General features: G+C 30.1%; 2 protein-coding genes and 1 long non-coding RNA gene across 12 annotated transcripts in view; 1 reads left to right on the top strand and 2 right to left on the bottom strand.

Moving 5' to 3' along the window:
- Positions 1–16,055, bottom strand: part of Ask1 (apoptotic signal-regulating kinase 1) — a 30,111-nt gene extending 14,056 nt beyond the window's left edge. For 6 of the 10 annotated variants that reach the window (XM_074121965.1, XM_074121964.1, XM_074121966.1 and 3 more), the window contains exons 1-17: positions 15,744–16,052; positions 13,927–14,132; positions 13,654–13,848; positions 11,862–12,037; positions 11,270–11,438; positions 8,861–8,970; positions 7,609–7,892; positions 7,255–7,414; positions 6,968–7,127; positions 4,666–4,838; positions 4,188–4,359; positions 3,459–3,592; positions 3,232–3,359; positions 2,867–3,004; positions 2,600–2,766; positions 1,276–1,511; positions 1,029–1,202 (exon numbers count right to left, since the gene is read on the bottom strand). In XM_074121965.1, coding sequence (XP_073978066.1) covers positions 1,029–1,202; positions 1,276–1,511; positions 2,600–2,766; positions 2,867–3,004; positions 3,232–3,359; positions 3,459–3,592; positions 4,188–4,359; positions 4,666–4,838; positions 6,968–7,127; positions 7,255–7,414; positions 7,609–7,892; positions 8,861–8,970; positions 11,270–11,438; positions 11,862–12,037; positions 13,654–13,848; positions 13,927–14,132; positions 15,744–15,825 — 2,864 coding nt within the window. In that variant the 5' untranslated portion in view covers positions 15,826–16,052. Of the gene's footprint in view, positions 1–1,028; positions 1,203–1,275; positions 1,512–2,599; positions 2,767–2,866; positions 3,005–3,231; positions 3,360–3,458; positions 3,593–4,187; positions 4,360–4,665; positions 4,839–6,967; positions 7,128–7,254; positions 7,415–7,608; positions 7,893–8,860; positions 8,971–11,269; positions 11,439–11,861; positions 12,038–13,653; positions 13,849–13,926; positions 14,133–14,472; positions 14,608–14,652; positions 15,166–15,424; positions 15,680–15,743 lie in introns of those variants that run through there. The other 4 variants (XM_074121968.1, XM_074121969.1, XM_074121967.1 and 1 more) reach the window with 4 other exon arrangements.
- LOC141450994 (uncharacterized) lies at positions 5,300–19,031 on the top strand. Its single transcript, XR_012456485.1, has 2 exons — positions 5,300–6,130; positions 18,801–19,031. It is a non-coding gene; the product is annotated as an uncharacterized lncRNA (long non-coding RNA).
- LOC141450993 (phospholipase A1-like) lies at positions 17,609–21,306 on the bottom strand. The gene is made up of 7 exons (XM_074121971.1): positions 21,134–21,306; positions 20,875–20,996; positions 20,616–20,758; positions 20,235–20,483; positions 19,039–19,224; positions 18,724–18,910; positions 17,609–17,799 (listed from the first exon to the last, which is right to left on the bottom strand). Exons 1-7 carry the CDS (start codon positions 21,167–21,169, stop codon positions 17,718–17,720), a joined length of 1,005 nt encoding a protein of 334 aa, XP_073978072.1. The 5' UTR covers positions 21,170–21,306; the 3' UTR covers positions 17,609–17,717.
- Between the last annotated feature and the right edge of the window lie 1,381 nt (positions 21,307–22,687).

Here is a 22,687-nt window from a genome sequence, read left to right on the forward strand (position 1 = left end):
CCAAAATTGTTTTTGTTGAAATAAAAAATTTTCATTTTTGTTCCAGTGTGATTTTGTTAATTCCAAAATGTACAAATTTATAGAAGTTAGTTAATCAAATCAATTAATAACAACTGAAACATGCTTGAATTATTCAAAATAAAACTAAGTTATGTAGCTGCATATAGCCTCAAGTTAAGCAAAGCAGCACTTCAGACCCTAGGCAAAATTTACCATTATGTCTTCCTTCGGTCTCTATAATGAGGATAATTAAGTGTTACGATAAACTAAATTTTTAAAAGAATTTTCACAACCAAAGAAAGTAGTCTGTATGTAAGAAATTAGTAGAGTGACTGATGTATGTTTCCAAATCTCTTGAACTGACAATAACTTATGAAGCTCTCTTGAAAGTTTTACTCTTAAAATAATCATGAAATTTGATTTGTTTTTTAATCAATTGATTTATTCAAGAATTTGATTGTTCTTGTATTTGTCTCATTCTTTTGTTTTTCATTGAAGTTCTATTTGCCTCAATATTTTTCAGTATTCTACTTATATTCACTTCACAGTAAAATAATAATATTAGTTATTTTAAGTTACATTAACGCTTCACCAATGTCAGTAACAATATTTTTTAAAATATTAATAAATTTTTTTTTAATCTCATACAACTTCGCCGTCTATTTGAGCCGTTGCACATTTTAATGAAAACGTTTTTGACTACTATTTTCTCTAAAACGGCCAATTTATTTATAAAAAAAAATGCGTAGAAATACGACGAATAAGTAGATCAATAAACTTTTTCAAGTTTGGAAAGGCAAATAAACGATATATTACAATCTACACTCATTTAACCAATCAAGACTATTACAATCTCATTTAAATCAAGGCGGTAAAACGTACCTACTTATAAAGAGATATATTTATAAATTAAAATTGGGCTAACTCACTAAGAATTGATACTACATTTTAAATGGAGTTCAGTTCCACTTATAAAGAATAAATAAAGATCATTTTTTAGCAAAAATATGTGTTACAACTATACTAACACTTCTTCAGTAGTATTCATCCTCTGAAATGTAGTGTTGGTACTGTTACTAGTACTGTTTACAGAGTTTGTGGACTGCGATAATTGCATTGTTTTATTCACTCTGTCAGCTGGCATTGAAACACTTCTGCTCAATTCCTGCGGGGCAACCAATGCTCGTGATGATTTTTTCTTTCTGTAAAGAATAATTGTTTTAAAAAATTGTCAATAATAAAATAAATATTTATTTTTAAAAAACGGATACTCACTCGCTCAAAAAAGGATCTTCAAGCAGTTCAGCAGCGGTAGCTCGTTTGCTAGGATCACCATTGAAACATCGCAAAATAAAAGCCTTAGCTTTTTCAGATAGTTCATCAGGTATTGCAGGATGTATTTTATAAAATCCAACTTTAAATAGAGCTGCTTGAGGAGAGCCAAGCTCTATGAATGGTGGTTTTCCAGTTGCCATTTCAACGATCGTACATCCTAATGACCATATATCGGCCTGCAATAGAACAAAAATTTCGAATATGAGGTGAGTTCTAAGGTCAAGGAGAAAGAAAATCTTCTTTCACGACCTGTGATTAAACAGGCTTAAAAATTTTCTTCCAATTGTGGACTCACAGTTAGTTACCACCTCCCTACAGAATTCGCAGGTAACATCACATTAGAATGTAAGAGGCTAGCTTTTTCGGTCAACAATACCCTGAGAGGAAACCGAATAGCAAGCGAAGCCTAATATTCTCCTGGTTAGTACAATTATTCACAATAATTATGTCAGTCTGACAATAATATTGAACCTCTCCCACTGCATTCTCTGTACTTTTACAGAATTATTAGCCTTTTTTTATGGAATGTATTTCAATCAGAGCTTTAAAGACTGCAAAAGGGAAGGATTAGAAATGAAATCTGTCCGTAAACATGCTATGTAAGACAAATCTGTGCATGTAGAGTCCCTTGGAATGAGGTTATTTTATTTAAATTCCATTAATTAATTCCCAAATCTGAATTCCCACCTGATCTTAATGCTTAGTAATTTTCCACTGCTCTCACCTTTCCCTTATTATTTTATCAGGGACTTGTTATAACTGGATTTTTCTTCAACTTCCTCATTATTAATTGACATTGTTCAAACAAAAAACTTCTACATTACTTATTAGTCGTCAATGTTTTTACCCATTTTTGGAAAGAACTTTGAGATTTCCTTCATACCTTGATCAGAAACCTCTCATCTTTTCGCGTGTGAGAAGTTGGGTCTTTCAAGTAGCTTCCGGTAGAATCCCTCTTAATAATTTTTAACAAATTTGGAAACTGATAAAAAGGAATGATTCTCAGATCTCAATTTAATTTGTGTTCACACAAACGAAAATACCAGAATTTTAAAACTATTAGTATGTTAAATAATTTCGTTTACTTTCAACCAAACATATGAGCAGATTTCGTAAAAACTGGTCAGCATTCATTTCAACTTGAAATATCTCCATTAATTCTTTTACGATTTGGTACAAACGATACATCTAAATTACATGTACCCAAATTAAATTGGAAAAGCATGCATTGCAACTTGTTTCAATAAAACAAAAACTAACATACCGGAGCTCCGTATCCTCTTTGTCCTTTGTCAATAACTTCTGGCGCCATGTACTGTAAAGTACCCGTAAATGTTTCAGTATTTGGACATAATGCAGCCAATCGTTTTGATGTACCAAAATCCGATATTTTAACTACCCCACTGTATGTATTCACCAGTACATTGTCACCTAAATTAAACAATTAGTAATGATTACTATCACATTCAGAAAAAATAAAATGGAACTTAATGAATGTACATTACTGTTGAAACAACAACAACAAAAATACCTTTGATATCTCTATGTACTATTTTCTGATCATGTAAATATTTTAACCCTTCCAATATTTGTTTTGTATAATATGCAATTGTGGATTCACTACCTTTCAAAGGACCCCACTTTGACCGAAGAAGGGCCGATAAACTTCCTGGAATTCGAAATTCAAAATAAATAATTAGTTGTTTAACCAATCTTTGTTATATACATACATTAAATTCTTTTTTATTTTATTTTAGTACTAAAAACAAATTTTTGTCTCTTTCTCCTATCAACCTATTGCCTATCAACTACGTTAAAAGTTATAAAATTTTCACCCAATGCTGGAATACCAAAAACTGTCAAATAAAGAGAGAAAACTGTTTAACTGATAATTACCTCCCGGCACTTGTTCCATGATGATTTTAAAGAAGTTATCTTCAGAAACTGAGCCTAAATATTGCACAATGTTTCTATGTCGAAGTTGAGAATGAAGTTTGATCTCTTCGTGCAAAGGTTGAACATCGCTGTTAATTTTATAGAAATTAGTTTTTGTATTCTATGGATTCTAAATTTCAATTTAAAGCAGGACTTGTACACACATATTTATTTACAAGACATCTTACCCTAAATTTTTTTCAGGAATTTCTTTGACAGCGATCCCAACTTGAGTATTTAAATCCCTTGCTTGGTAAACTACACCATAGGTACCCTTTCCAAGTATTATACGCTTACCACTGTCATCCAGTTCGTATTCAAACTGAAATTAACAAAGAAAACAATATTAAGAAAAGAAGAAAACTATTTATATACAAGAGAAAGTAAAGCACTGTTTACTTTCTCTTACTCCTCGCAAAGAGAATATGTAATCATGTAAAAATTCGATCTTAGCATGCTTGCAGGTCTTCCATCTTGAAAGATTTTTGAATTTCATCAATATTAAGAAACTGGAGTATCAGTTCGTGTAGAAAAATTTGGTTTCTACATAAAGAGCTTTTTCTGTAACTTGCAACCACATCTGACCCAATTAGTGAATATAGTCTGAGTTAGTGGGGGCATGCAGAAGCTTCATAAGAGGAAATTTCTCAACAAAACCTGATAAACCATGTTTCTGAAAATGGATAACATTCAGAAATAGACAGATTTTTTTTAAAGAACAAAAGATATAAACAAAAACCAAAAGAAATATTATACACAACAGAAGTATATTTTACTGTTTTAAGATAAACCCTACGTAAATAAACTACATTTGCAATATATTACAATACTATTTCTTATATTTCAATGTAAAGAAAAATGTGCAAAATTTCCTTCTAAAAATCACTATTTTCGGGCGAAAATAGAAATGAAAATACCTTAAGCTGTTCCGAATCTAACTCAGTCACCATCCCCTCTTGGTCTGCAGTCATTTCCAAAATTAAATCATAAAACCTTTGTCGCAATAACACTGTAGGAAAGTACATTTGAAAATCATCTGAATTTTGATGGACATAAAGGAATAAACATCTTTCATCTCTTTTGTATAGGCTAAAAAGAGCAGTAAGAAAATTAGTAAAGTTAAATTAAGTATGAGAGTTAATTTTCATGTAAAAAGTAATTTATTGTACAAACTATATTGCATGAGATTTTAGGTTCAGACGTGATAGTTAGAGGCAGATAACGCTTCTTTTGCTACGAATAGAAAAGCTAGGCGTTTTGCGCCACAAACCACACAACTGCTTTTGAAGGCTTCATTTTTTTCATTTACTTTGATAAATAAATCAAGATTTTTTTTCTTTTATCATTTAAAGAAATCATTTAATTCAACTGAAATATAAATTAAATGCAACCCACCTTACACTACGGATCATGCTGGCTGTAAAAACCCATCTATGTACCTGGCGACAATTAGTACCTTTTTCACAACGAAGGCACACATTACATATGGTAAGCGATTTTTCATCATCCTCTAAATTCACTGTTACATTGCTGGGCATCAAAACTTTAGATGGTTCCATCACCAAAATCTAAAATGTTAAAAAAAAAAATATTTTTAAAACAAAGTGCTGGAATCTATTACTTTGCAAGTCTTTCAACTTCATGTAGCTCTACAGATTTTGTTTGAATAACTTGCCACGCAAATGCTTCTCTCGGTAGTCTGGGAGTGGTAGAATTTAACTTCCCTTTAGAGTGATGAATTGCACGGCTAGATATATTGTGCATGGTTAACTTTATAATGCTAACAGGAATTCAATGATGTGATTTCCAAAATTGAAGAAAATAGGCTGAGAGGATATGCCATTTTATTAATGACTTAATTAATTAGTTAATTATATTTTTGTGGATTTTTTATTATATTTATTTTATTATATGAATTGCAGTAAGAGAAAGTCAAAACGTAATTTTCTGTTTTTCTTTCTCTTCCACTTGTAAAAGTAAGTTTTATTATTTCAATGAACTTTTTAACATTGACGCAAACAATCTTCTGTGTACAAATTCTAAGTTCCACCAAAATTTAATTATTAAGAGAAACCCGGGTGAATGTCACACCCCATTTTTAAAAAACATGCCTCCTTGTTAATAATATATCTAGAATTCTGTTATACATAAAATTACTTATTAAATTTAAATTAAACATTCAGGGATATTAGAAACAATTTTTATGTAACATTTTTTATAACATCTAACTTACAAATAGTATCATTAGTGACCTATCTTATCAGTATTAAATTCTTCAGGGTGAATAAAATGTTTATATAGTCAACACTGTGATGCAATGTTAGAAACTTACACTTCCTTATCTAAAATAACGTAATAAAAATAATATATTTAAATTTATTTCTAGGATTTCTAGTTTTCCTGCTCTCTTTTAGTTTGTAATCTAAGTTGGCCTACCAGTTGCAAATATTATCTCGATTATTTTGTGTAATTAATTTTATAAATCCTCTCTGGTGCTACTTTAAACTTAAATATAAAATTCCGAATTTCGCTCTTTCTTCACGTTAGGGAAGGGTCAAATTTCTGTCGTTAAGTGTAATTATCGCGACTGTGAAAAGATTTCGGTCGCTAGATTTTCAACGGTTTCAAATATTGGGAGTATCATGTGCATGCATATTTTTTTAATAAAAAGTTTCAGGGAATATTTTGGCGTGTGAGTGTAAAGCTGAATTCTCTTAAAAAATCCAAATAACAGTTAAGTGTAAAAGGTGCAAAGATGGCTCTGTAAAGCCTAAATCTGTGAGAACTAAAACTGTAACTTCCTCCAGATAATATATGAGAAAAGTCAACTATAATTTTAGCAAAATGCAGTTGGAGATGTGTGAGTATGATAGTGAATTTGTGCAATTATTACCTCCGTAATATTTATTTAATGCAGGGCTACTGTTCACATTACTGGGAGCAAGCTTCAGTGTTAGAAGGTGCCTTAGGTATTGAAAAATCTAACGCGAGTCAGGTTGGGCATTATTAGGAAGTCTCTAAAGAATGGTTTGTTTTGCGCCCTAATCAACCATCAGGATATCAGTAGGTGGCTTCAATTTGCATTCGCCTTCAACAAACTGCAAATGTTTTGTGTAATATTTAATAATTACAAACATATTGTTACATCTCAATACTCTTGTGTAACAACGGAAGGTTTCCTTCTTGCCAATAAAGAATAATGAAATCAAAGAATTCCGCCAAAAATTACTTGTAATTATTTTTCGTAATCTTCAAACCGAAATCAAACTATTCAAATTTCATTCCCGGTCTTGCTCTTGGAATTTATTTGGTGTGATGTTTTAAATTTATGTTTACTTATGATCGTTCACTGTACGCAAAACTCATTAAATTGGTCACTTCCTAAAAGAAATTTTGAAAATAGAACCTCTGATATTAATATTTTAGCCTAATTCTGTTTTTTTTTTATTTCATGATATAATTTTTTATAAAAAGGCTTATAGGCATTATCGCCTAAAAGTAGTCCATCAAACGACCTATCAGTGTAATCTTAACTGTAGCTAAAATACAAAGTAGAGATATCAAAAGAAATAACTTTAGAAGAAAAAAGTTCTAATATCTCAAATTCTTAAATAATGTTATTTATAGTATAAAATACACAAAAAATCATTATTATCTTATTTTTCTTTTTATTGAATAAACTAATTAGTACACTGACATGAAAAAAAATGGTGTTCTGTAAATTTGTATTTGAAGCTTCTGCAAAATATTCCATCCAAAAATTGAATATTCTCTGTTCGGCAGAAACTTCTGAATCCTCTGTTTTCTTTCTAAATCTGCCAATTAATGAAATATTTCCTATGGTTGATTTAAGATACCTAAAATAATGCAAGTTATAATAAAATAAAGTGGAATTATAAAATCCTGACTCTTATTTTAAGGGCACCAACAACAAATCTTAGGTTTATTCTATTTAACAGTATAGGAAAAAAAAATTAGACTTGCCAATCTGGTGGTTTCAATTTGAACATGCATTCGGCAGCCTGCAATGCTTTTGTGTAATCTTCCGCGAGTACACTTATTTCAAAAAATGTTGCTACATCCCAATAATCTTTCAAAGAAGAAAGGCTACCTTTCTTGCCAATCAAATTATTTAATACCATACCTATAAAACAAAAGTAAGAAAAATTTAATGGATTACTTTTAGAAGTTAATTAAAACAAAACCATGAGAGATTACAGAGTGGGAATTATGTGCGGGGGCCGACAGTGCACTGTAAAAGCTCTAGTAGCCTATGATGTAATAAACTGATATGCCTTAAATTAAACTTAAAATGAAAAGAGTGAAAGTGATAAATACCGATATGTTGTAATTCTTCAGATTTAGAAAATTCATTTCCATCGATGACTAGTAATGTTGCCAGATTTATACCAGCATATTCATTTGGTTGTACTTCAAATCCTTTGCGGTACCAATGTATAGCATTAATCAGGCTCGTACGATCTTCATACTTGGATTCCACAAATTTATCTTTATAAATTCTTCCACAAAGACAAACCATATCTGGTGTATGATTCTCTTTCTTTAACAATGCTTTTTCTATAACGTGCAGAGCTTTCTCTCGATCGCCTATTTGATTACGCCTGTAAAAAATCAAAAGTAAATATTTACTACTGATATTCCGACACATGCCAACAACCTGATCTCTATCTTGCCTTACACTAGAATCCTTTCCACAAAAGCCTTTAACTCCCTTCGTAAACATTTAAACTCAATCGAATCCTACTACATACTTTGATTTATAAAAATCGACTACTCTTAATGTTTTAATCATCCTATCCCAACATCCAATAATACACTAGATTTCTTTCCCAGACAGCTGACAGTTCGAATCAACACACTACATTGAAAGGATAGCAAATAAATAAGAGATACTGATTACTACGACGCCTACTTAGAACCAAATAAAAGCTGAATCTAAAGAACAAATTAAACTTGTACAAAATTCTACTAAAACCTGTCAGGACTAATAGATCTAAACTTTTTGGTTCGACTAAACAATCCCAACACATATATTCAATTACTCCAATCCACTGTTGTCCTCTGTTGTCTTGAAAATGCTCCCTTCGACGTCGACTATATATGTAATAACGTAATATAATAATATCGACCTCAATATTCTCTGAGGTACGCACCCGTCTCTCATCAATTTTCATAGAAACTTTCTTCATCATTCCAATCCCATAGCCTACTCTTCTGCAACCAAACAATCCTCCACGCCACCTAAAGCTCGACCTACTCCCTTGGCACCCCATCTAAAGAGTACCAGCGATAGCTGACTTCTCTCCTCTATCCCCTCTAATAGGTAGTGATGTGGACGCTGGTTGCAATAATTTTTATTTTGAAGATATGTTTTGCATAATATTTCTATAATATTAAGGTAGCAAACAAACTAAATACAATTTTAGTAACAAGATTTGAGGCCTCAAATGGTTTAAGACAAGCATACGAATTCGCTGGCGATTCATTGAGCGATTTTACACTATGGATCGGTATTCTAAAAAAAAAAAAATTTAAAAAAAATAATAAAAAAATGAAATTGTACGCAAACCTGTTTAAAGCAAATGGATACAAATATTCAAGAACTGGTGTTTGTGTGTAGTCGCTTTTATTAGGTATTGTTTCCAAATCTTCCACCAATTTGACCATTGAATCATAGTCCTGAAATGAATATTTGGTTTTAGATATTCAATTGATCAACAATTAATTTTGTTTGAAAAGATTCAAATAACAAATCTATAAAAAATCTTTACTAAAATAATTAAAATTACAAATTAATAGAAAAAAAAATATATTATCAAAATAAAAGGCAAATCTATCAAATGCAAATTAAAGAAAAAGTAAAAAAAAAAAAAAAAACGATCTGTCTTCAGTGCAGTATGAAAGGGCAATTAATTCTCAAGAGCAGGAAAACAGCAAGTTATTTTAATGGAAAAAATGGAGATACATAAGTTCTAACGACTAAAGTCAATAGAATAGCTTTTTGGTCAGTTTTGATATTTTGATAGTAGGAAAATTAAGACTCATTTCTTTTATTCAAACTTCTACAATTCCCCTTTGAGGGACTGAGAGCATTCTCTTCAGGAATTCTGATTTTGACGTTTTGACTCAAACACAGAATTTTACCAACATATTTAACCCCTTTTTATTGTTCATAGGCGATGAGACCGTGACTGTACTCAAACTTTAGAGAGAAACCCAACCCCCTCCCACAGTTGTATCCTTAATCGAATTATTCTAAATATTATTCAAATAAAAGTTCTAGATCTTGAAAGTAAGAAGCCATTTTCGAAAAGGTTTAAAAAAAAATCGTTCATTAAAGTAAAACTTTTGGTCCAAGGAATTGATTTTAAACTTGAAACTTATCTAAACATTTAACCCTTCTTGATGTTAAATAAGAGGAATGAGAGGTAATCTGCAATGAAACGGCACTTGAGGGAAAAGGATTCTCTTGCATCCAGAATTGCCTTAATCGAATTCCCCTTGAATAATAATATTATTATTATTATTAAATACCTACTTGTATGCAATATTGCAATCAAGTTTAAAGAATAACATTAGAGCAGTTTTCAAGAAAATCTCCCAAAAAATTAAATTCAAAACTGGCGACAATACTCGAGTATACAAACACTAGGCCTGGTCAACGCGAAAGAAGTTCTAAGAACAAGTTGTTTTTATGATTTCTGTCATAGATCATAGAATCTTGCAAGTTCAATGTTAAGGGAGGAATTGGATGTAGTCTTTAGCTTGTGATAGGGGTTAGAACATGCGTGGCTCATTTGATATAAGCGCCCATATAAACGTAAGTATTAGTCTCGGACTCAAAAACTGAATCGAGAAATCGATTAATCGATTTAGAGTTACTTAAAAGCTCCCTTTACAAATCTAAAGTAACATGATTGCAAAAATGCTATGAACCTACTGAGTGGACTGGCATAACTCACAGATGTCCACAAAAAATTTATATTAATGCAAGTTTTTAAAGGAGCAAAGTAAAATACTACTCTTTCAAAAGAAGTCAATAGTAATTATAGGAATAACTAAATATCACTTGAAATAAATGATATTGGAATGACATTGGAAAGAATATCTGGTAACAATTTAATAATCGTTATCAGATATTGTAGAATAGAAACACACCGAATTAATAAAAATTCAGTTCCAAATAATTCAGAAAGGAAAGGGAAACAACACTAATAAAGTATATTAAACAATTTACTTACGATATATTAAAGCCTGGTGTGCAAATAAAGGAAAATACAACTAAATATTAATTCAAAACTTAAAACAGAAATATAAACCAAAAATATTGATAAACAAAAGAATTAAGCACAAAAAACATATCAGGAAATTAAAACTAAATTGTTCTCTTACAATAAAGCATCTTCTTGCTACAACAGAATGTACAAGGTTTTGACGAAAAATATAGAACCTTGAATAAACTTTATGAATTGCGAAAAGTCTAGCGTTTCATATGAGCACCGAAGAGGGTTTAGTAGCTAACCCCCTCCACAAAAATATTATATGGAAAAAAAATCCTAGATGCTATAAAAAATGTAATTGTAACTTAAACTAAATTCATTATTACAGTCTGAAAGAATGTGGCCAGTTTTCCTAGACTATTCGAGATATCACCTCGAATTAGCGCTGAGTAATCCGGCTGCCCCCTCTACTTTAAATATTGTAAATAATAAAGTCAGAAAAAAATCTTGTTGAGAAAGTGATGGTATGTGAATGAATGCATTGTTTTTAAATAATAAGGAATGTAATTAACCATACAAAGAAAAAAAAAATCCTGGGTGCGCCTCAATTGTGTTTCGTATCTCTTTTTTATCTAATTATTTCACTTTTAAACTTAATTTTTAAAAAAGCAACATCGCTCCAGAAAATCATAATTAATAAAAAAATATTTACAAATTATTATTTAAAGAGCTTCAATTAACAAGGTCTGTTTTTTTACCTGTATATCTCTGAAAGAAATGAGCATGCTATAAACTACTTCGCCGCAAAGCACTCTTGGATCATCTAAACGTTTGCGCATATTCTTCAAAGCAGATGATAATTCTTCACCAGTTATTGTATCACGTATTTTTTTTAGATCAGCGAGAAATTTTTCTTTTATATGAACTCTAGAACAAAGAATGGATAAAAACATTTTCAGTTTTTCTTTTTTTTTATTAAATTCTAGACTTTAACAAAATAAACAACATTGAAAAATGTATATGATCGGTTGTATACACATTTGATGAGATCATAAAGTCAAAGTGGACTAAAACTGGTCCAAAAAACAAATTTACTATTTTATTATTTATAAGTTTTGAAGTACTTTCTTGCATACAATTCAAAAACTATCCCTTCAACAATCATGCAGGAATTATGCTAAAAGCTTGTAGAAGAAGCGTATTAAAAGCTAAGGATGATTACCGAATTTAATTCTGCAAGATTGAACGGACAAAAATCATCACTTTTCGCTGATACGCCAGTTGTATAATGGTTGATCAATAAAATAAAAATAAAGTGACAGTTCGATCAGCCAAACTAATTTAACTTACTTTGATTGAACTTCTACATCCTGCAGATGTTTGGTTAGCCTCAGGCATAACGAATATCTATTTGGTTCAATTGTAATGTCTTCAACAGCTTTTCTATGTCCACTTGGATTGACGTGAAGATGTGCTCCACAATCAGAAAGACGATAGCAAATCAAGTTATAAAGACCACAAGTAAGCTAAAATAAGAAACAATTTTTTGATTTCGATTACAACTGAATTTGATAAATAAATTATATATTTTACTGAGAAGGGTTTAGTTCAGTAATCGTACAGTGGAATGTTAACTCAGAATGTGGAGAACCCGTGGGCTAGTCTAGGTCTTTTTTACTATGTCAAACCAGGTAAATTCAAACTATCTCTTTCTGCTAAAGTCTTGGTCGATTGGTCTTGACAAAAAGAAAAAAAAAATGTTAATAACTTTTTCCTGGCATTTCAATAATCCATGCACTTCTCAGTATTTACGTCAGCATTACTTCCCCCTTCCTACTCCTAAAAGGAAATATTGCGAGACAAAATACTGAGACAGTGAAAAATTTCTAATAACGTGTTTAACTCTCAAAATATAAGTTTTAAGATCTATATGACCTGAAAAAATGGTTTTAAGAAAATGATCTGTGTGGTGTTTGTAAGTGAAGAAATTATCACAACTATGAAAGGTCATAGATATACCAATCTTTACATTTATTACATTATTATATTGCCATTTTACTGAAAAGCTTCGTGATTTTCTTGGATTTTACATCTTCTATATTCAAGGACTTCTACTTTTAGCATTACGAACCCATCCACATTTCAACAATTCTTCAGTTTTCCTTAAACTTAAAATGTGTCTGCCAGTAAAATTCTTCCAGCTGATTTCTTTATATGTTTACCTACTTGCCTGCAGTGCGAGGCGAACTAGCCATATTTTCAGAGATCTTGGCGTATACTGCAGGTATCCGAATCTAACAATGCGAATACACACAATACCCTCCGGAGGTAGTGGTTTTAAGTAAATTGTTCGCAACTATTTTGGAATAGCGAACCCTGTAGTAAAACAGGGACTCATTTTTTATACATTTAACATTTTTCAGACACCACGGTCAGCACAAACCAACACTTAAGGGAGCCAAAATAGATCTTTTCGGTTGCATTAGAATTGATGTATAGCCAGTCCCTTTAAAATTTATATCTACTATCACTATTCACACAGAATATTTATTGCTGCCTATCTTTATCTGTGAAAATTGTTTTTATTAAGTCCTTGCGAGGGGTTTTTATGATTTCCTCTAGTGTCCTTCGAGTGAGGTTTTTTTCCCCATTTGAATAATACAGGGGAGGATTAATGTTTTTGTAAAATTCTGAATTTGAAGAAACTGCTTTAATGAAAGTCCAAATCTTTTACACGGTATTTTTAAGTCCGAATACCTTCAGCGAAGATAAAAACATAACCCAGCTGCCTATTTTTTTTAAATTTATTTATTTAATTGATATCTAGAGGAGATAGTTCGTCAATCTATTATCTAAATTGCTGTTTTCAATTTAGTTTACGTCACTAATATGTTTAAAAACAATAATTATTTATTAAAAATTCATTTCGTAGAAAACTGGTAACTGGGACCCTTGCGATAAGAGTAAAAGTTTGGTGTATTACAAGTGATTCTTTTTTATAGGGTAAATTTCCAGCAGCAACCTATGTTGATTACTGAATTTATTAACTTTAATTAAACTTGACTTTAAAAAAAATAAGAAATCTTCAAATTCGTACGAAATATTAACAGCCATTAATCATATTTCTCTTAGAAAATGTTACCTTAAGTCTGATCGTAGCTTCAGTATCAGTATCGTTATAGAGTAAGATATTTTCTTTCATCTTAAAACTTTCTCTAACACCTAAATGATAGAATAAAGCTCTCTGTTGTTCTTGTATGGACAAATCCACAATTGCGACATCCCCGTTATAGAATGCTGTTAATACGTTGGTCTCACCAAAATCCAGTTTTTCAAACTGAAAAACAAATTATTATTATTTTTAACGAATATTTAACGTATATTACAAACCATAAAGTAAAATTAGATTAAATACCTGAATGTGTTGTAAATTAGCGCTGAGTGGGATACATGCTTTATTGATTTCCTCAAGAGCCCTTTTACGATGATTTAGATTTTGGGGTTGAATTAAATCTATGACGCAGACAATATCCATTTTAGGCCTTTGAGATGAAATTTCACTGCCTAAACTTTCAGCTACTAGACTTCGATTGTCTGGCATGAGAAAATGTTCATCTCGCACTAGATAAAATTGTTAACATTAATTCAAAACCTTTAGGTGTTAAAAATGATTTGAATTTAAGCGATAAAAATCTATAAAGTTAAAGGTAATAATGATTTATTTCTTTCATTTCTGAATAAGTAAAGGTGCAAATACACAATTAGGTATTTTTAGATCAGAAGATAGACTTAAATTAATAAGCCTTTGTTTTCGTCCAATATTTGTTAATTTTTTTATTAAAATGGCAAATGATCTAGCATCTAAGGATAAATGGCAAATTTTAAAATAACAATTTTTAAATACTAAAAACAAAGTCAGGGTTCAGCATCCAATAATTCAGGTACCAATCACTACTCATACCATTTTAGTTAATTACATAGAAATTAATTTTTAAAAAATTAATTTATTCTTTAAATCAAGAAATATATGACCCATTTTAAGCTTGAAATAAACTATTTTCATGCATATCATTCACAGTCTTAGAACCGTTGATAACTAAACAAAAAATAGTAAGCTTTTAAGTCAAACTTTATCACAAACCAGGTGTCGTCGGATCTTGTTCGTTTACAGCTGATTTGGGCATTTTGCTTTTGATGAAAAGCAATCAATGATCAATGTGAAACTTAGTTCAAGGAATTACTCCTTTTTTAAACAAATTGGAATGCAACTTGGTATTTTAAGATAACTACTTAAGTTATCAAAAGTGTTAAATGATCACATTTTTGTATTGACAACTTCATTTACAAAATGTTAACCGTTTTAATATAAACTGACAATCACTGAGGTTTCACACTCAACGAAACAATACCGTTTACTGTATATTAAATTACCCACAAAATATTTAACCTCCCTACTTTGGCCTTCAGGTTTGACCTTCAAGTTCAGGGAATAGAAACTAAGTTCATTCTATTTTGAATACATCAAAAGTAGAGGTAAAAGAAGTTTTTTAAAAAATATTATCAACTCTGTGGCAAATTCTCCTTTAATTTATGAACATTTGTTATATTATGCAAATCTTCAGAGAGGGGGCAAAATATTGCAGAACGGTCCAAATGATATTAGAATAAAATTTGTCTATGTTTCATTTAGAGAATTTTTGCAATGAAAGTTTAATAAATTTCAAATTCCTGAAATCAAATTGAAGCCAAAAATTGGTTTGTTTAATAACCAGTATGTGTTGCTAAATAAACATCTTTGATTAGAAAAACTGTTTTCAAACATCTTTACTGAAGTTTGATCGACCGCTCAGAAAAGGTTATCACAAAAGCGAATGATTCTAAAAGTAAATATTCATTATAAAAATTATATGTACCTTTAATTTATAAAAATATTCACTGAGATACCTTGATGTATAATTTAATTTTCCGCAGAAGATAAGTTTGGAGGTTGGAACTGCAATGCGCAACACAAAATAATACCGTTGAATTTTTCCCTTGTAAAATAATAAGAACCCAGTTTTACAGAAGTAAAATCCAAATTCTCACAAAAAATAATGCAGTTGCAAAAAAAATAAGATCAGCGAAATTTCCAAAAGTTGTGTCAATTCGTAACTTTTATAATTTATAAAAAATGTTCATGTTAGTCAACGCAAAAATTCAAACTTCTAACTTTAAGTATAAATAAATGTTTACCCTTCCTCTTTTCTTTAGTTTGTGGCATCGTATATCGTTCTTCCCAAAATTTTTTCCGTTTCAATGAAGTCTGTTTATCCATAATTTCATTAAATACTATTTTTTAACCAACATATTACGTTTAACGAAATCTAAATTGAACAATATTTATCCTACGCCTTAATAACCGTACAAATACGTAATTTTAGTCGCAAGTAAATACATAAGTATTCATTTATGGAAAATAACTTCACTATAAAGTGTGACTGTTTGCACTGCCTTATCTCATGTTGGGCAGAGGTAAATTTGTTCATATCACTGTAAACACACTTGAAATACTTCAAAATGATGTATTAGGGACCAGAAAATATTATTTCTCTTTTTGTTTAGTTGCTGAACTTACAGAACTCGTAGGATTAATAAATGTTCTTAGAAAATAAGTTCAAGTTTCTATAGTTTCCTGTTCTCAAATTGTAATAACACCATTTGGAAATAGCCATTAGATTCATTCATATATATGAAAAAAACTAGTTTTGTTTATTATTATCACTTTGTACAAATATTTATCTTTAGTTTTCATTATTATCTACTTTTTTTTAAGAGAGCAACAGACAACTGTTTTTAATATAATATATTATATATACTGAAGAGGGGAATCATTCTTAGGAATGGATCCAAAGTATTGGGCAGATGGTAAAATAAAAGATTAATAATGCGTTTGAACAAATATTTTCTCTACAAGTGAGAATTTGGCCAGTGGGAACGAATGGTAAAGCAACCATCTCCAAAAGATAAAAATTAAAGAACAGAAGGCTGTAAAAAAAAAAAGCTCTCTAGAGTAAGCGAATCTGATAAGGATGATTGAAAGTAGTTCAAAAGAGATTAAAGATAATTCAAAAAAGAAATTGGAATTGATTAGACGCAAGTTCCAGAATTATTTTTGAAGGTATAAAGAAATAAAAGAAATCCTCTACTTAAAGTTATAGGGAAGGACGGCAATTTAGAAAGTATTGAGAGATAATTAATTAATAATTAATAATAATTAATTAATGCCATGTGAAAAAGATTTTTTGACCTATACTGAAAGACGAGGGTGAGATTCTGATCTAAAATATGTAGTTCTATAATAAAAAATTGAGTCATCAATTTTCAAGCAATTCTACTTTAAAAGAAGAGATGGACGATAGAAGAGGTTTTTCTCGTTATGGAAGATTTTTTCTTCTTCTAAGGCGTTTGTTGGTAGTCGAACTCTGTGATTGTGACTATGAATAAGGATTGTACGTAAAGGTATATTCCGACGAGTGATTATTATTTAATTTACAAAGTTAAGGGAGTTATAATGCAACAAGCAAGGGATATTCAGAGAGTGTGTTGTCAAGAGCATTTTCAGACTATCAATTCAGGTAAATGTTCCTTCAAACTTTTTACAAAGTTAAGGAAAACAAGGCCCCATTGTTTCGGCTGTCTCTCTGAAAAAGTGCAAATTTGTGAGTGTTATGAACTTTTAAATTAAATGCGAAAACTTTAATGGTGTTCATGCAGTAATTTAAATCGTTTAGATTTAACCAGTAGTAGTGATTAGGTTAAGGAAGATATATTTTATGGTTGTTTGGTAACCAGTGGTTCTAGCATCAAGGATTAACAGGATCCAAAATACAGATCTTCATACTTCGTACATGAAATGTGCTGATGATTATTTCGAGACGGGCAAATCTACAGCATCATACAATTTAACTACTGTTACTGGTCAGAAAGTTATATCAATGCCAACGTATTAACATACCCTTCATTAGTCTGAGCTAGATAATCTAAAAAGGACGAACACTAAGTAGGATGTGCGAACAGTTATTGAGAGGTTTGAATAATGTTGAAGTTTAATAGCCAGTCATTCAATTTTGTTTATTACTAATAATTATTATTTACACTTTTCTAATAACTGAACATATATTATATGTGCATTAATTCATAGAAGTTGAATGTTGTAAAAACTAACTTTTAAATATATAAAATTTTAATAAATTTCCCATTAGTATACGGTGGTTCACTGTTTGTAAGTACTTTAAATGCTCCTCTTAAGCTGAAACATTGTACAATAAATACAGATATAGAAAATAAAAAAGTATTTTTTTTTTATATTCGTATCTTTATGTAATTGGTAAAAAATGTTAAGATGCGTTTTCGATTTTAATACCTTAAATAAGAACTTTTTTTGGTGAGCAATTTGAAATCCTACACTATTTTGAACGCTACATATTAAAATACAAGGGCAAAAAAAAGATGCTGATAAGTGTAAGTATTGGAATAGAACTTGAGTTATTTCTGCTTAGTTACTTAGGTCCTTTTTTAAGAGCAGTTCTTGTTTCTTTACTTTTATTTTTTTAGGATTAATAAAAAACAACTTTTAATCTGTTTTCCGCCCAAACATTCACGACACTTTAACACACAACTCATTGCCTAACTTTATGCACCTCACTTTTTATCAGGTTCAAGTTATGTTCACTGTGTAATAGAAACGAGGAAGAGGATATGTTCCATTTTATAGCAATATGCCCTATTTTAAAAGAATTTCGGTTGAAATATATATATAAAAAAAAGGCAAATTGATTTACAGTGAATTTAAGGACTTCCTAAAAATGTTAAGGATTGGGACAGTCTAGTGAAGTTTGCTAAGTCAGCATGGAAGTTTAGATATTCTCTGGTGCAGGAATTTAATTTTTGAATTATAAATATATTATTTTCTTTTTGGTTTCTTTTGTTGAAAAAATTTATGGGTAGATAAAGTGTAATATTGTAAGAAGACATCTCCCTCCGACGGTCATGGACCAGTGTGGTATGTCTACAAGAATGTATTTTGTTCTTCATTTATTTCTGAATAAAGATGAAATATTATTATTATTATTGTTATTAATACTTACTATCCCACTAATATTTTTTCCGTTGAGTATTCTTAAATATATAAAAATGCTCGAAAGCAGCAAACAAATTTCTTTTTATTACTTACTTATAAGACATATACTCTCCAACTAAAACCATGTCATTTATATTTGAACAAAATTTACACAATATGTTCTGATTTAGGTGGAAATGAAGTGCAACTTCAGCATAACAAGGAATTCCCCACATTCCTTGCAAAGAATACACTGCTTCTGCATAATATTCAGCCGCCTTCTTATGACTGCAAAGGTTACCTAGAAAATTAATTTTTAATTTATTATAAAAGAATGGCATCGTTGAAATTAAGTAGTATTAAGAAAAGGAAGTAATATGTAGAAGTACTAAAAAAAAAAAGAAGAAGAAATAAAAGTCTAATACGAACTTTTATTACATCCTGGCATTTGGACATCGTTATTGAAATATATATCAACATCACCCATAATGTCAAAACGTCCAATCATACCCACATTTGTATGATAAACATCCGTAAAATCTGTTAACGATGGCCGTAACGGGTAGACATAAGGATCAGAAGGTATACTTGAAAAGAACAACGTGGGATCTAAACCTAAAACAGTCAAGATAAAAGAAAAAATTATAATAATGGACCATTGTAAGTTTCTATAAAAATAAATTATTAAAATAATTATTATTTTTGGCGTCCCTTTGGAATTGTTAGTCTTAACAAAATCCGATGTGAATCCGAACTAAACTTATGAAGGGACTTAATCACAAATTCACAGGGACTGCTTTGAAGGAACTAATAATAATAATAATAATAATAATAAAGGGCGCTAATAACCTCAGCTGTTGATGCGCCAAAAAAAAAAAATAATAATAATAATAATAATAAAGTTTTATTGAAAAACTCAAAATACATAATACATTTTAATTTATAAAAATACTTTGAAGGAACTATTGTCGAATCAAAGCAACCAAACAGGTAATATACATAGTTCAAGACGGATGACACTACAGCCTCTGCCTATACTCGTACAACACCCTGAGTGTAACTCGAGGGTTTTTAAAATGTTATTCGACCGCGTTTAAACAATCGGAAAAGTAATAAATCTACAATATTTTCATCCAATGATATATACATGAATCCCACTTAAGTTTTAGAAACTTGCAACTGAATAAAGAAAGTAGTTGACCTTCTGTTTTTTGTCTTGATGACAAATTCTGTCGTTTTGGAAAGCGATTAAAAAAGACGTTATGCATAAGGAGCTTCCCAGGGTATCTTCATTTTCAGACAGATTGAAATACTTAGTTTTAAAATAAATAATAGTTGAACTATTAATACAAATAATAAATAATTTTACTTATGTTAGAACATAATCCAAAATGAACGCTGTTGATAAGATTTTGTGAAGGATTTACAGTGAGATCCTAAAAGCTTTCAACAGAATCTCTGTTTTAGCTTCAAGAATACGTTCTTAGTGCTAAATAAATCTTAAAGTAACAAGTATAAATCAAAGTATGATCAGCACAGATATTTTTTGAAAATTAATGTCCGAAATTGGTTTGTTTGTTTTTGTTTTTATACTAATAAATAAAGTAATTTTAATGATTAAATACCAGTAAGTCGATTAAACTTGACGTGGGGTATGTCAAGCGCTGCTTGCCCAGCTATAACTGCACCCATTCCCAAGCCAATCAGATGAGTATTGTTCGGTGTTACTTTTGAATTGATTGAATATATTTTTAGCAAAAAATCGTTTAACGTTTGTGCAATTATTTGGGTATAAGAAAAAGGGCAGTAAATTTTCTGAAATGTAAGCAGATGTTGAACATAAACTATATTGTCTGAGCCTCTAAATAAATAAGCTGAAACAAAGAAATAAAATAAACACTTTTTATCCTCTCAGTAACTTTAGTGGCTGCAATCAATAAATTATCTTCCATTAATAACAACGAATCTTATTATAGAAATTTATTATTCTATGTTAGTCTAAATACCTTTTACAATGGGATCATTCAATGGTGTAGTCGTGTCGAACATGTCACCGATAACAACAATCAATGGACTTGATGTAATCATACTGGTCTCAAGATTTTCAGTTTGCACTGCATAAATAACTGGTTGATCTTTTCCGATGCTCCTAAATAATGATGATTTAAGAGAACTAATGTGTATTATACAGAGGAATTTATCATTCAGAATAGAAGAAAAATACAAAATAAGCAAAACAACCATGATTAAAAATAACAAAAATACCTTTTACAAATAAAAAATTGTGTATAATTATCAATAAAATTTGAAGCTGGAGGGCACTGTAATTTTTTATCTGATTCAACCAAATAAATTGAGTTTAGTGATGTGAATATTACCAAAAACACCTATAAAATTAAATAAACTTATTACAATTATTACTTTATTTTAGTCCTTGATTGCATGAATCAAGTGAACATAAATTAATCAATTTTAATGATTTTCTTTAAACACATTAAGTAAAAAAAATTATGCAATCACTTACAGGCGGATGGCCATTGAAGAAAGAAAGTAAATACATTTATAATGTCTTATTTTTGTTCGCTCTAGGTGTAATATAAATTTATATGTAAGAACTTTTCTTTTGTAAGGCTAAAACAATAAGTTGCAAACCTCCTATAAACATCACATGAGGTATTCTAATTTATCGCACTTTGTGATAATAATTTTAACCCTTCCTGTAATTTAAAGAACAAATTATCAATTTTTTGTATTACACTATCATGTTTTAAAAATTAAAAAGCTAATATTTTTGCTTTAAACATACGCTTTCATTTTTACTAAGTAAATTTAAGAGCGAGGATTGCGTGGCAAATAGGTTTTAAGGTACTTTCATGCAAAATCTTGTTTCTTTTATGAATAGATAAAAAGATTATCGTTTAAATGGGTTTATTTCAGAGTTTCACTAATTAGTGAGAGGTCATTAGGAACAAGAAAAAACTTTTAAAACATGATAACAAGCTACTTGCACAGTAGTTTCCTGTTGGAAAGCACATTTCATTAGCTAATGAATAGCTGAATAACTATTCAGTAAAATAACAATAATTTCTTTTGCTTAGTAATCCATATTTTGTATTACAAAAAGTATAGAAATCAAGCAGATATTTTGAAAGGTAAGAAAATGGTGGAAACTTCTAGACCTGGAATTTCTAAAAACTAATCAATGGATGTAGAAAGATCTTTCAGCAAATATCAATCTTTTTTTTTTTGTACCTCTATTTTTGGATAGTTTATGAGAAAACCTCAATTAAGTGAACAGTTTTATTCAGCAAAGTGTTAAAGCGGTTTCGGCCATTAATTTTCTGTCATGCTCATGGAAGTGAAATATGATGTTTCACATTTCACAGCTTTCACAATTTTTAGTTTCTCTTCCACTATTACTGTAGTAAGAGAAATTGTTGTAATCATTCAGATTTTAGATTACGATTTTTCACTAGAAATATGCATTTTATAATATTTAGTAAAATCCATTAAAAACTAGCTGTACCCGGCCACGCATTGTTGTGGCTCAGTCTTGTTAAATGAACTATTTTGGAGCTAAGGCTATGTCATTTTGGGATCGAATTGTTGCCAGAATCAATCTAATTAGGAACGTTTTACCAGTTTTCCTGGTGCATCTAAGAAAAAGATTTCTCCAACCCCGTAGTTAACTTATTATTTGATCATATTATTATTATTTTCGTTATTCATTATTTAATCGTCAATGCATTTTTGCTCAGCGTTAGCTTAGAATATTTGTCTGCACATTCGACAAAAGATCATCCGTGTTGTAAATTGTTTCACGACGCAATTCTACATCAAACGAAGCAGCAGCATGTAGATTTACGTGACCTTTGACAAGTGATTTCCGGTGACATGTACACGAGATTCTACGAGACTTTAGAGTCAACTAATAAAATGCTAAATAAAGATTTGTTCAATTTATTGCTTATTATCTTCTATTCTGTGCTTAAATCCCAGTTTGACTGGACTATAAATAAAATCAGAAATTCACATATTAATTAACAACTCTGTAAGAGCTGACAGCTTCAATCATTTT

Source organism: Rhodnius prolixus, unplaced genomic scaffold (genome assembly GCF_049639745.1).
Source record: "Rhodnius prolixus isolate KJV_2025 unplaced genomic scaffold, Rpr scaffold_8, whole genome shotgun sequence".
Classification (NCBI taxonomy): domain Eukaryota; kingdom Metazoa; phylum Arthropoda; class Insecta; order Hemiptera; family Reduviidae; genus Rhodnius; species Rhodnius prolixus.

Excerpts from the sequence above, each read along its gene's own strand:
- LOC141450993 (XM_074121971.1), bottom strand. The coding sequence starts at position 21,169 with ATGTATTTACTTTCTTTCTTCAATGGCCATCCGCCT. Across the intron at positions 20,997-21,133 it reads TCTTCAATGGCCATCCGCCT|GTGTTTTTGGTAATATTCAC; the intron begins GTAAGTGATTGC and ends TTAATTTTATAG. Across the intron at positions 19,225-20,234 it reads CAAGTTTAATCGACTTACTG|GTTTAGATCCCACGTTGTTC; the intron begins GTATTTAATCAT and ends TGACTGTTTTAG.